The following is a 13,816-nucleotide window of genomic DNA, read 5'->3' as shown; positions in this document are numbered from 1 at the left end:
ACTGACTAATGAACAGGTTGAAATATGTTTTTATCAATATTTACCCTTCTAAATAACCCAATACATGCATGTGCCTACACACACATAAATACATACTGGACAGATACACTAGATACACAGACTAGATGCATGTACACACACATACAAACACTAGACTGACACTTGCGTGCACACACACACAAATTAAAGAAAGAAATAAGGAAACTTTCTCTGCAGAGATTAGCTTTGAAAAAAATATATCTTGGCCAAAATTGTTGTCAGTCTTTGGAAAATAAAAGGCTAGGATATGAAATGTTCCAGATTGCTTTCAGTCTAGGGTTCTTTTATATGGCAGGTGACTAGATATCAAAGGCTGTCACCAGAACACAGGCAGTTGTCCTCCTGAGATCTTTTCAGGCCAGTTTATTCAGGATTTTGAGAAGAAATCTTTTCAAAATCTTCCAGGGTGAATAGTCATTTTAGCTTTTCAATTATCACACATAACCCTCAAAAGGGTCTCTCAGAAAAATGGCAAAAGTTGAGCTGGGGGGTCTTATCTCTTCACATACTACACACCATCTGAGCTCCAAAAATATCAAATAGCCACACATCTGACAGCCATATTCTCAGACAGGTGACTTCCAGTAAGTCTGAACAGTTAGCTGAAGTCACCTGACTCACATATTTTATTAACGTGTTCCACTGTGTTCCTTCAATGAGTTATAAAAAAAGACAAGTCCAGGTTTCTTCATAAAGTCTCAAATGAGATAATTTTCACAGCTCATCATATGTAAGTCCTTAACAAAATACCAATAATGGAAGCCTACACAGCAACATAAATAAGGTATTTTTAAAAGACCAAAATGTCTTACCAAAGTCGCAGTGTAAGAGCAGTTCTCTGTTAGTATAATCAAGCATAATGAGAATTTGAGAGAAAGAGTGATATCCACAAATCTGAACTAAGCTGGCTGGGTGAAGGTGGTAAGGTATCCTTTTGAGAATTAAGCAAAGATGGTCCCAAAGAGTTAAGATCTACAGCAGTGGGGTTAGACACCCCATCCCAGGTATGTTGAGCTGGAAGGTGATTGACATAAAATAACCACTAGTTCTAAAAATAAAAAAAAAATAAAAAGAGCAGCCATGAAGGAAGAATCATGGATCAGGGTGAAGGGGGAGGATCAATTCATGACAGCCTTAGCTTAACATTCTTGATGAAGAGCTCATGCCTGAAACATAAAGTCTTCTGCTCCTTGGATGCTGCCTGACCTCCTGTACTTTTCCAGCGACGCACTTTTCAACTCTGACCTCCGGCATCTGCAGTCCTCAGTTTCTCCTAGCTTTGGCTTAATATTCTTATCAACATTAAGGGATCGAAGAGATGGATAAGGGCAGACACTGGAGACCAGGGCGTATTGTCATTCCAATTCATGGTCACTAAATCTTCACACCTAAGTCACATGTCATATGTTGACTGTGTCCATTTGGATGCTGTGTGGTATTTGGATTGTTGCTTCTCAATAATCTGTTCTAACCTACTCCTGGAACACCCAACCTCTCTTTGTTGGCCACCTTTGAACCTTTGACCCTTGATGAAACTTTCAAACATATATACCCCAGTAATGCAAACAAATAACATGGAGAGTAATTGTACTTCTCCTCCTCAACCCTCACCAGATGGTAACAAGGCAGTAGTGCCATGCCATCTTTCCTAGTGTTAATCTCACTGGCTTGGATACCAGCCTGAAGTCAATGACATTTGAGTGAAGCTGGGTTGGTTTTCTACTGGACGAAACCTGTCAAAAGTATTGAGCAGGAAGGGCAAGCAGAAGTCCAACAAGATCACCCTTTTCAAAAAAAAGTCTGATTTATTTCCTGTTGTGGATAGGAGGGTCAGAGTTTTTGCTTTGACAGTCTACAACACCTATTTAGACTTCTTTGAATCCTGAGTCCCCTTTCCCAAAATCAATGGATTCAGACTGTGTTGAGCATGTTCCCATGGACCCATAAAGATAGCCTTCCCAATGATATCCCAGCTACTCACTGATCAATCAGAAGGGACAGGCTAATTATGCCCAGTCATTAACACTGTCCTAACTCCCCTGTCACTCCTGGGCAGACAGAGAACTCACTTCTGGAGTTCCCTCACCAGGCAATGCAAACAGAAACCAATGTAGAATCCAGCTTCAGAAAACATATCTCCTCGAAATCTTTTTTAAAAAAGATACCTTTCAACTATAATCAAACAAAGAACTACAGATGCTGGAGATCTGAAATAAATGAAGTCTGAAAGTGCTGGAGAAACTCAGCAGGTCTGGCAGCATCTATGGAGAGAGAAACATTTCAGAGTTAACGTTTCAGGTCCAGTGACCCTTCTTCAGAACTGGATGAATATTCTTCATCTAGTTTCCACTTCATATCGAATGGGGATGTCAGGAAATTGAATTTGGTTAAAAAGTAACTGTGAAGAAACTAAATTATTGATAAACTGACCATGAAATTGTTGATTGTTGTGAAATCCCAGCTGGTTCATGAATGGGTCTTATCTGTTCTGGCTACATTCTCATGTTTGCAAAATTTACAGGCTCAGTAGCTTAGCAAGTCTTTCACATCCAACAAGTGTCTTCAGAGGGAGTTAAAAATCATGCAACACCAGGTTATAGTCCAACAGGTTTATTTGGAAGCACCAGCTTTCGGAGCGTTCAGGGGTTAACCTCCACAACCACCTGATGAAGGAGCAGCTCTCCAAAAGCTAGTGCTTCGAAATTAACCTATTGGACTATAACCTGGTGCCATGTGATTTTTAACTTTGTCCACCCCAGTCTGACACCAGTACCTCCAAGTCTTCAGAGGGAGACCTACCAAAATCTTCACAAGTCAAATAATGGTCACAACAACTTGACAATGAACTTTAAAAAAAGACAATTTGTTTTTAGAAAAACACAATGATTGACAATAATGAACTGGGGCTGGGCACAAGAAATCAATTTGTGTCATTATACTCTCATTCCAAATTTAACATCTTGTAATGTTTATTGTGTTGGTAAAACTTTGCTCATGGGTATAAGTTGACCTCTGACACTCAGTAAATGTGTCTCAATGAGGTTGGTTAGCTCAGTTGGCTGGACAGCTGGTGAGTAATGCTGACAGCTTGCATTCAATTCCTGCACTGGCTGAGGTTACCATAAGGACCTGTCTTTCTCAACCTCTCCCTGTGGCTGAGGCATGCTGACCTTCAGGTTAAACCACCACTAACTGTCTCTCTCTCTCTCTCTCTCTAATGAGAGGGTAGTCCTATGGACTAATCCGACTATGGCAATGTTACCTTTACTGCTCAATGGGCCATTGTCTGTGTCAACTGAAACTGGAGAGTTTTTGCATCCTCAGTTAAGAGGATCAGTCCTTGTGAAATACGTGTCACCTTTACAATTACACCCCTGTGTTAAGCCAACTTCACACTCGATTTAGTGCACTTTTCAATGTAGACTAATGACTCATTGCAAGCCCAGGCTCATACACACCTGGCTGAGTGTTATTGGAGTGTAACCCATTGTAATATCTGATCCTATAAATCAGAATGTCTTGTCTCTTCAGGTTTATACCAAATGAGCGTCAAGGAGTCTTCCCCAGAAGGTGGGACTGTTGGCAGAATTAAAGCTTATGATGCAGATATTGGAGAAAATGCAGAAATAACCTATCACATCATTGATGGAGATGGGATGAATATGTTTGACATTATTACAGACAAGGCCACACAAGAGGGTGTCGTGTTGGTCAAAAAGGTGCAGACACACACAGTAGTTTTCTTTCTTCTGGCATTTCTCCATTGTGATTCTTTTTATTTGCAATCAGATTATCTAAACTTTTGTTCTTCTAAAGCAGATGTTGGACTATGAGAACAAGAAAAGCTATACCTTAAAAGTTGAGGCAACGAACAGTCGGCTTGACCCACGATTCCTTTACCTGGGTCCATACAAAGATGTAGCCACTGTGAGGATTGCTGTTGAAGATGTCGATGAGCCTCCGGTGTTCAGTAGACCCTTTTACATGTTCGATGTATATGAAGACATTGATGTGGGGACTATTATCGGTACCGTAATTGCACAGGATCCTGACGCATCTCATAGCTTGATTAGGTAAGCTTTACCATCTTTTTAGAGTGCAGGGTGTTCGTATTACAGGACAGGAAGCTAAGATAAGGTAGAGATGTAGCTTTGTTGATTAATGTTGGTTTTAGCACCATAGAGACTGATGTCCTATATTCAGGAAACCAGGGCGTAGAAGTAGTTTGGGTAGAGATAAAGGCAAGAATTCACTTCTTTGAGTATATACGGTCCTCTAATACTAATGACCCAGTAAGATGGGGTACAAGGGACAAAATAATGAGAACTTGTCAGAAAGATATGCCAATAATCATGGGACATTTTACTCTACATTTAGACTGGAAAACTCAGATGGGCAGAGACATTAAAAAGAGTTCATAGAATGTTTTTGGGACAATTTCTTAAAATTGTGCTTTCTGGAGCCAATGAGGGAGCAGACCATGTAAGACATGGTGCTGTGTCAGGAGATAGGATTAATTAGTGCCCTTGTGCTCCTAGGTAGCAGTGATCATAACATGATATAATTTTACATTTAGTTTGACAGACAGAAAAGTCCAAAATTATATTTTAAACTTAAGTAAGGGCAAAGATGAATGAATGAATGAAGGATTAGTAAAACTGATTGGGCAAACTAGGCTAAATGATTAGCTATTGGCGGTGTAATGGCAGATATTTAAGGGGATATTTCAGAATACACAGGATAGATATATTCCAATGAGTAAGAAAAAAAATCAAAGAGGAGGAACTACTACTTATAGTTATATAAAAGTTAAAAATAACGTTAACATTAAACAAAGTGTATTATTATGCAAAGATTGTTTGAATTCAGAAAATTAGATGGAATGTAAGAAAGAACAGAAAAAAGTAAAAATTAATAAAAAGGGAATCAATTAGAGTACTAGAGAAAGCTGACTAGAAATACACAACAAATAGTAAGACTTTCCACAGACATTTAAAACAGATAAGAATTTGCAAAGGGATGTTGGACCGATAGCAGCATTGTGACTCCAACCAATATTACTGTGACAAGTCAAAGCCCAGAATGAACTCTGGCATGATAGATCATATTTTGTTTTTCTTTTTAATTTAATGTAGCCGTCTTTCCCTGAGACATAAGCACACGAGGCTGCAGTTTCACATTTAACAATAAAACAGAAATTTATTGCACAAAAGAAAGAAAAGTAAAGCCAATCAACCTATCTAAATGCAAGTCAATTTGAAAGGTTTCAAGACATAACAAGATAAAAGTCTATCTATTCCCCATCACCATAAGTTTACTGTTACTCAGAAAACTAGACTTTTTTTTTCCTTATCAAATTCTATAGGTTTAACTTAATTACTTCTTCACAGTTTTGGTCCTATGAGGCCTTTTCCCTTGACCATTTACACTGCAAGCTTAGACTTTCGTAGCTTTGAATAAACAATACAAGTTTCTAACCAAATACTCCTGGTCTGAAAATTTCACAAGCTAAACACTTTCACTTAGGAAACTTACATTCTTAACTGCTCTGAAACTTTTCCTTTCTCGAGGAGAGACTATACTTGTATGTGATTTCAATCAGGTCCCTCTTCAAACTGAACCACTAACGTTTTAAACAATATTTTCAAAACAAACACTTGGTCATGCTAGGTACTACTAAACTAATGGTTGTTGTTTTTTTTCTCTCTTCAGATGTAAGCACCACAGCATAAATTAACTTCCAATAACATCTCAGGGAGCTTTCTGTTATCTGCTCTCTAGCATACACTGTTCTAAAAACCATGGCTTGAGAAAGTCTGACTTAATTACTTTTTAAATCATTTCACAACAATAGGTCAACGCCTATATTGCATTAGTATGGAATCCAAAGTCTAGTAAATGTTTTTAATGTATAAAATAACACACCTTTCATCACTTTGAAATGTTCAAGGTAATTAGGCAGAGGCAGTGTAGTTTCATACATGAGAAATGATGGAGTGCTATGAGGAAATAGCACATGCTGTGGATCAAGGGGGAACAGTCCATGTAATGTGTTTAAATTTCCATGATTCATTTGATAAGGTGCTACATCAAAGGTTGTTGCGGTATAAAAGCTCATGCTTATATCAGCATGGATAGAAGATTCACTAGCTGACAAAAAAAAACAGACATCAGGCTGAAATGAACTATTCTTTAGTTAGTAAGGTTTAATGAGAGATAGGGATCATAGCTGAGTCCTCAACTATTTACAATTGACACAAATGACTTGGTATGAGTGCCAAACAATTAGCAGTCTCCTCTCATGCATAAAATGTTTCACCATTCGTATTTCTTGCAAGTTGTCCTGATTAATGCAAGATGAAAATCTTTGATAAAAAGTGTCTCTTTTCAGCAATACTTAAATGTTTATTATCACTTAATGTCCTGAGTGTATGACACAATGTTGTAAGGCATGTTTTATCTTCTAAAGGGAAAACGGCCAATTCCACTTAAGAATTCTGGAAGTATAATACACCCTGATTTAACATAATTTGTGGTTATTGTCGTCATTTTGTGCCAATTGCATTGCATGTGGATCAAAACATACCACCGAGCCCTTTGGGATACCAATGCTGTTTGTGCTGATTTAGTTTCCGAGACGTGTCCCTACATGTAACTCACATGTTGGACAATCGATCAAAGAGATTAGGGCAAAACTTGAACCAAAGTTTGAAAAAAATATTCTTCTGCAATGGGACAAGGGCACTGCACTGATCGGGCAAATCACATGCTGCAGTATGAAGGGACACAGTATTTAGAGCAATTGCTGGTGTTTTGCATATCTAAATGGAGAGAAACTTCAAAGATCGTCTTCAAAGAGGGATCTGGATGTCCTTGTGCATCTATTACAGAAAACAAGCATCCAGGTACAACAGACGATTAGGAAGGCAAATGGATTTTTGGCATTTATTGCCAAAGATGTAGAATATAAAAGTTGGGAAGGGTCACTGGACTCGAAATGTTGACTCTACTTTCACCCCACAGATACTGCCAGACCTGCTGAGTTTCTCCAGCAATTTCTGTTGATGTTTCAAATCTCCATTATCTGTTGTTCTTTAACAAAAAATAGAAATTGCTGGAAAGGCTCAGCAGGTCTGGCAGCATCTGTAGAGAGAAATCAGAATTAACATTTTGGTTCAAGTGACCCTTCCTCAGAGCTCAATCTGCAGTCCTTTGTTTTACTAAAGCAGAATAGTGTTGCTACAACTGTACAAGACACTAGTAAGCCCACATCTGGAGTTTTGCTTACAAGTTCAGTCCCCTTGCTTGAGGACAGATGTAGTTGCATTGGAGGCAGTTCAGAAGAAGGTCACCAGATTGATTCCAGAAATGAGATGTTTGTCTTTCAAAAAGAGATTGAGGCAGTTTAGGCCTAAATTCTCTGGAGGTTAGAAGAATGAAAGGAGATCTGATTGAGATGTATAAGATGCTAAAGGGAATTGACAAGGTGAAAGTAGAAAAGATGTTTCCTTATGTGTGGCAGTATAGAGCAAGAGGTCATGGTTTTAGAATAAGGGGCAGCATATTTTAAACTTAGATCAGTGGAAACTACTTCTCTCAAAAGGTGGTGAATCCGTGGAACTCATTACCCCAGAGTGTGGGGACAATGAATAAATTTAAGGAGGAGTTAGACTGATTTTTAATTAGTAATGGGTTGAAGGGCTATGGAGACCGGGCAGGAAAGTGGCTTTCAGGCTGAGATGAGACCAACCAGGATTCTATCAAATGGGGCTGAATGGCCTACTCCTACTCCTACTATATGAATTAATGTGATGGTTCAGGTATTATCCTGATACTTTTTGCTTACACCTCCAACAAACAATAAAGACAATTCTCATAGGAAAATCAAATTTGTTAAGAAGCAAATATTGTACCCATCCACATAAGGTGAATGAGAAGGTGAATCCAGGATTAATTATTAGCTTAAAATATCAGCTTCAACATTCTTCTTACTGCTTTGAAAATCACACTGTACCATGTTGTGAGGTGAACATTATATGTTAACAGCATTGGTTATTTTTATTAACAGGTAGAATAGTCAAGACAATATTTTACTGAACACTTAAAACAATAAAGGTAGAACTGGTCTTCAAGAAGTAAAAGTAGATGTTATTAGAACACAGTTCTTCCACAACTTAATAAATAACAAATATCCTGGATCAACTAGTTACTTTTTGGATCTTTACGAAGTTGGATATGAATCATGTACTTTTGCAAATTAGAAAATTCAAAAATCCAAACACAATTTAACATGAATAATTTTAAGATAAGTAATTTTAGTGCCAAGGGAATCCTTTCAGTTTACAATCAAACATTTTAAGTCAGTGTTCACACCTAGTGTGTGGGTTTTGATGTCTTGCTAATAAAACACTTCTGAACAGATCGTACTGCAACTGCCGAGCAAACAGAATAACTTAATGTCTGTGTTCTGTAGTCTGCTGATCCGCTTGTATTAACACTTCAAGGGATAGCCCTAGACATCAAGCAAACCTTGATTTAATTTCGGAACAGAGGTGTTGTTAATGAGGAAGATCCAGCTCAGATAGACAGTCCCACTGTCACTGTGAATTCAGCATTATTTTCACAAGTACAGATGACTGAAGCCAACTTCCATGCAAATTCTCATACATGGCTTTAAAAGCAGCAGGATTGCTAGAAGGGGAACAAGGTATTTCAGACGCTGTCTTTCCATTGTGGGCAAACCATTAATGTAATCATGATACACTGCAGTAACTCACCAAGACCACTGAAACACCATTTCAAATCTACAAACACTTCCATCCAAAAGGACAGGTGCATCAGATACATGGGAATACTACCACCTGCAAACCAAAGTTTCAAGGGCTGTTACAAAAGAATTTGATAAATTGTAACCAGAAGATCTCCAGTTCCGGATTCTCCCACAAGAGGGCAGCACTCTCTTCACACCTATCCTATCAAGACCCCTCAGGATCTTAAAGAATCAAACAAGCTGCCTCTTACTCTTTTAAACTCTAGCAGATACAAACCTACCCTGTCCAACCTATCCTCAGAAGACATCCTGCCCATACCAGGTATTAGTCCAGTAAATCTTCTCGGAACTGCATTGCATTTACAGTTCTCCATGTGGTCTGACTACAGTGTGTGCTTGTTGGGCCAATGGCCTGTTTCCACTGTTGGGATTTTATGAAGATATGCTTCATTTATTGTGTCTTTCTTTTTTCTCTTGTAATTTTTTATACATATGTGCATTAATCACTGAAGATAGCAGGACAGCAAAAGTGAGCAGTTAATAAAGCATACAATAGACTAGGCTTTATTAACAGAGCCATAGATTTCTGGAGCAAGAAGGCAATGCTGAACTGTGTCAGATACTAGTCAGACCTCAGTTAGAACAATGTGAGCAGTTCTAGGTGCCCATCCTTTAGGAAGGATGTGAATGCGTTGGATAGAGTACAGAAGAAGTTCACAAGAAAAGTTCCAAGGTTGAGAAACCTCAGTTACAAAAACAGATTGAAGAGTGCAGGACTGTTTTCCTTGGACAAGAGAAGGCTAAGAGGAGAGCTGATAGATGTACTCAAATTGAGAGGAAGCTGGTCAGAAGTGATGGGGGAAATGGAAAGATAGGAGATCTGAAGCTGTTCCTGTTGCATTTGTAACACGAGCTCCTCCTGCCAGCTTTGTAGACTTGTAGTGTGAACAGAAGCTAACAGGAGCGAAAAGAACTTTTGCTATTCACACCATCTGCTGCAAGCACCAACACAGTGACACCAAACTGTGATACGTTAGATCATAAGGTTAAAGAATCAGCAGAAAAATCCATCAGAATGATTATTACCAATAACATTGTGGTTTACAAATCCAACCCCATGTAGTCCAGTGGAGCTACCACCTCACAATGACCAGGAGAAGAGCTTACTGTCTCTCAAGGCTTCTGACATATCTACATTCCCCTCCGTTCAACTATGGTAATGGGGCTGGAAACAAGCAGAAGCCTCCAGATGTAGGGGTCGCAGTTTAAGAGCATCGAGATGTACATTGACTCATTTATACCATGAGACAAAACAAAAGCTCACAAACAATAATAAAGGTGATCAGTTGGTTCCATTTTGCTTTACTGGAGAGTCTCCATTTGCTCATGAAAATACAATATTACCCATAAGAGCTTGTAAGTGGTTGTAGTGGTGAGGTAGTTAATAACTCACACCACTTTTGATATAACTTTTGTTCTTTGGATTGGTGTGTGCTGCAACAGTTCTCTATGCTGGTCCTGTAGTGAGCTCTTCATTTTGCTGTGCTTGTGACCAGGAGAAATGTCTCCTTTGCACTGTTCTGTTGTGCAGCCTGCAGCGGGTAGTCATTGGAGATGATGACGATGGAGTGCCACTATACAACACCCCCTCCCCGTCACGCTCCTGGAGCGACAGTTTCCATGTATGAGCCGAAGACTGCGCAATGATTTGGACAGTCAATGTGCTTTGCTGCATTCTCATTCTGGCTCTGTCGCTGGCTGGTGCAGGGATGTCATGATCTGGAGAAAACATAATAAAGAGCTGTGGATACTGGAAGCCAGAAACAGAAATGGAAATTGCTGGAGAAACCCTTCTTCTGAACCGGACTCAAAATGTTGTTTTTCTCTCTCAACGTACCTTTCTGCTTTGGTTTCATTGACCAGAGACTTGGTTATAGGAAAGTAAGCTACTTGCAGTTCATCAGCTGTGACGTGAGAAACCCCTTTCAACAAATGGAGACATTTACAGTCCCTGCACACTCAGGGGGCAGGGGAAATCTGAGGGGACCTCCTTACCCCTTCCTTCAGGCTTTCAGAATCCTACAATGTGCTGGTTACCTGTTAACACACCTGTGAGAGCACTGAAATAGTGGCCCTGCTGGAATCAGTACCTTGCTTGGCACCTCCATCCATGGAAGACCAGCTCACATTACGAGATGATCTCTATCTCAGCAGTCAATAAATGCAAACTTTCCAGCCTTGCATTTAATTCTTTTAACCCCTGCCCTCAAAGCAGATGCTTGAACAATTCAACTACCTCCCTACTTCGAGCAGTTACCATTGCTATTTGCTGCATAAGTACAGAATATAATTGATGTGCCAACAGATCTGCCTGCCAGTACTGATTGAATGATCCCCATCTTCACATCGGAGGTCCTGGGGTATGTTGCTAAACAAAGAGACCTTGGAGTACAGATTCATAGTTCTTTGAAAGTGGAGTCACAGGTAGGTAGGATAGCGAAGATGGCGTTTGGTATGCTTTCTTTTATTGGTCAGAGCATTGCGTCGAGGGGTTGGGAAGACATGTTGCAGCTGCACAGAAGTTAAGCCACTTTTGGAATATTGTGTGCAATTCTGGTCTCCTTCCTATCGGAAGGACGTTCTGAAACTTGAAAGCATTCACAAAAGATTTACAAGGATATTGCCAGGGTTGGAGGATTTGAGCTATAGGGAGAGGCTGAATAGGTTGGGGCCGTTTTCCCTGGAGTGTCGGAGGCTGAGGGGTGACCTTATAGAGGTTTATAAAGTCATGAGGGGCATAGATAGGATAAATAGACTAGGCCTTTTCCCTGGGGTGGAGAAGTTCAGAACTAGAGGGCTTTGGTTTACGGTGAGAGGGGAAAAATTTAAAAGAGACCTAAGTGGCAACTTTTTCACCCAGAGGGTGGTGCATTTTTGGAATGAGCTGCCAGAGGAAGTGGTGGAGTCTGGGACAACTACAGCATTGAAAAGGCATCTGGATGGGTATATGAATAGAAAGGGTTTAGAGAGATATGGGCCAAATGTTGGCAAATGGGACTAGATTATGTTAGGATATCTGGTCGGCATGGACGAGTTGGACCAATGTGTCTGTTTCCATGCTGTACATCTCTACAACTTCAAGCAGTACAGCAGTCTGAAGAACAAGTGTCTGATCTTTATTGTAGAATTGATTAAATTTCCTCACCCAGAGAGCAGTGAGCACTGGGACTCTCCACCACAGAAAATAGTTCAGGCCAAAACTTTGAACATTTTCAGGTAGGAATTAAGTGTAATCCTTAGGGCTAAGGGGATCGAAGGAAGAAAGCAAGAACTAGGAACTGAAATAAACAAAAAACTGCAGATGCTGGAGATCTGAAACAAAGAAAAATAGAAATTTCAGGAGAAACTCAGCAGGTCTGGCAGCATCTTCGGAGAGAGAAACAGAGTTAGCCTTTAGGGTCCAGTGATCCTACTTCAGTTCTGAAGAAAGCTGGAAATCACACGACAACAGGTTTTAGTCCCAACAGGTTTATTTGGAAGTACAAGCTTTTGGAGCGCTGCCCCTTTGTCAGGAGTCTGTCATAGAGCACAGAAACGAAGGAACAGTGCTCTGAACGCTAGTGCTTCCAAATAAACCTGTTGGACTATAACCTGGTGTCGTGTGATTTTTAACATTGTCCACCCCAGTCCAACACCCACACCTCCACATCAGCTCGGAAGAAGATGGTGAGGAGGTTGATGGGAGATTTGATCGAGGTGTTCAAAACCAAGAGGAGGCTGGCCAGCAGAGACAGGGAGAAACTGTTGCCATTAGTAGAAGGTTCAATCAGAGGGCATCACCAAGATTGGCCAAGAAATTAGGTCAAAATGCTTTTGCACAATGAGTAATTAGGCTTTGTAATGTCCAGCCTGAGAGAGTGTTGCAGGCCGCTGCAATCATCACTTTCAAAATTAATAATTATCTGAAGTGAAAATATTTGCAAGGCTACAGGGAAAGGACAAGGGATTATGACTAGCTGATTAGATTATCCACAATGTGGAAACAAGTCCACACCCACCCTCCGAAGAGTAACCCGCCCAGATCCATTTCCCTCTGACTAATGCACCGAACATGATGGGCAATTTAGCATGGCCAATTCACCTAACCTGCACATGTTTGGATTGTGAGAGGAAACCAGAGCCACCCAGAGGAAACCCACACAGACATGGGGAGAACGTGCAATCTTCACACAGACAGTCACCTGAGGCTGGAATCGAACCTGGGTCACTGGCACTGTGAGGCAGCAGTGCTAACTACTAACCATGCTTGCTCTTGCTGAACCACTATGGATGCAGTGGACTCCTTGGGGCTGTAACTCTTCTATAATTCTATTCTCTGATTCTATAATCTAATTGAAGACTTTAAAATGATTAAAGGATTTGATAGGTTAGATATAGTGCAAGAAATGTCATAGTTGGGTTAATCCAGAACAAGGTGGCCATTGTGAAATGCACAGTGAGGTGGAAACTTGGGAATATAAAACCTAAGAAATAGGAGAAGGAATAGACCAGTTGGTCCAATGGGTCTGTTCTACCATTCAATGAGGCCATGGCCAATCTTGACCTTCATTCCCACTATCCCATTTGCTCCCCATATTCCTCAATTCTCAAGGAACAATGACTGTGGAGAATTCCAAACATTCACAAATGTTGAGTAAAGACGTTCCTCGTACCATCCCAATCCTAAATGATATCCTGAGATTCTGCTCTTCAATTCCAGATTTGTCAACCAGTTGAAACAAGGTGTTAAGCCTGTCTATATTATGTTCATTTCAATACATGACCTCTCGTTCTTCTGAACTCCAGAGAATATGACCCTGATTTGCTCAGCCCCAGTCCTTATTTAGATATACACATTGTGTAAGAACTATATTTGTTGACATGTGCCAGAAAGTAGTGATGTCTAAATTTGAGTTTTAGATTCAATATCCTCATGTGGATGATATTGGTTTTGAGTCTTTATGACTA

General features: G+C 40.0%; 1 protein-coding gene across 6 annotated transcripts in view; it reads left to right on the top strand.

Moving 5' to 3' along the window:
* The window catches only part of LOC122564560 (cadherin-6-like), a 208,646-nt gene that overhangs the window by 119,108 nt on the left and 75,722 nt on the right, over positions 1 to 13,816 (top strand). For 5 of the 6 annotated variants that reach the window (XM_043719632.1, XM_043719629.1, XM_043719630.1 and 2 more), the window contains exons 6-7: positions 3,571 to 3,758; positions 3,856 to 4,112. In XM_043719632.1, coding sequence (XP_043575567.1) covers positions 3,571 to 3,758; positions 3,856 to 4,112 — 445 coding nt within the window. The remainder of the gene's footprint in view (positions 1 to 3,570; positions 3,759 to 3,855; positions 4,113 to 13,816) is intronic. The other variant, XM_043719634.1, reaches the window with a different exon arrangement.

The sequence above is a fragment of the Chiloscyllium plagiosum genome, chromosome 29 (genome assembly GCF_004010195.1).
Source record: "Chiloscyllium plagiosum isolate BGI_BamShark_2017 chromosome 29, ASM401019v2, whole genome shotgun sequence".
NCBI classification, from domain to species: domain Eukaryota; kingdom Metazoa; phylum Chordata; class Chondrichthyes; order Orectolobiformes; family Hemiscylliidae; genus Chiloscyllium; species Chiloscyllium plagiosum.
The sequence above is the reverse complement of the archived record's forward strand: the minus strand, read 5'-3'. Positions and strand labels throughout refer to the sequence as shown.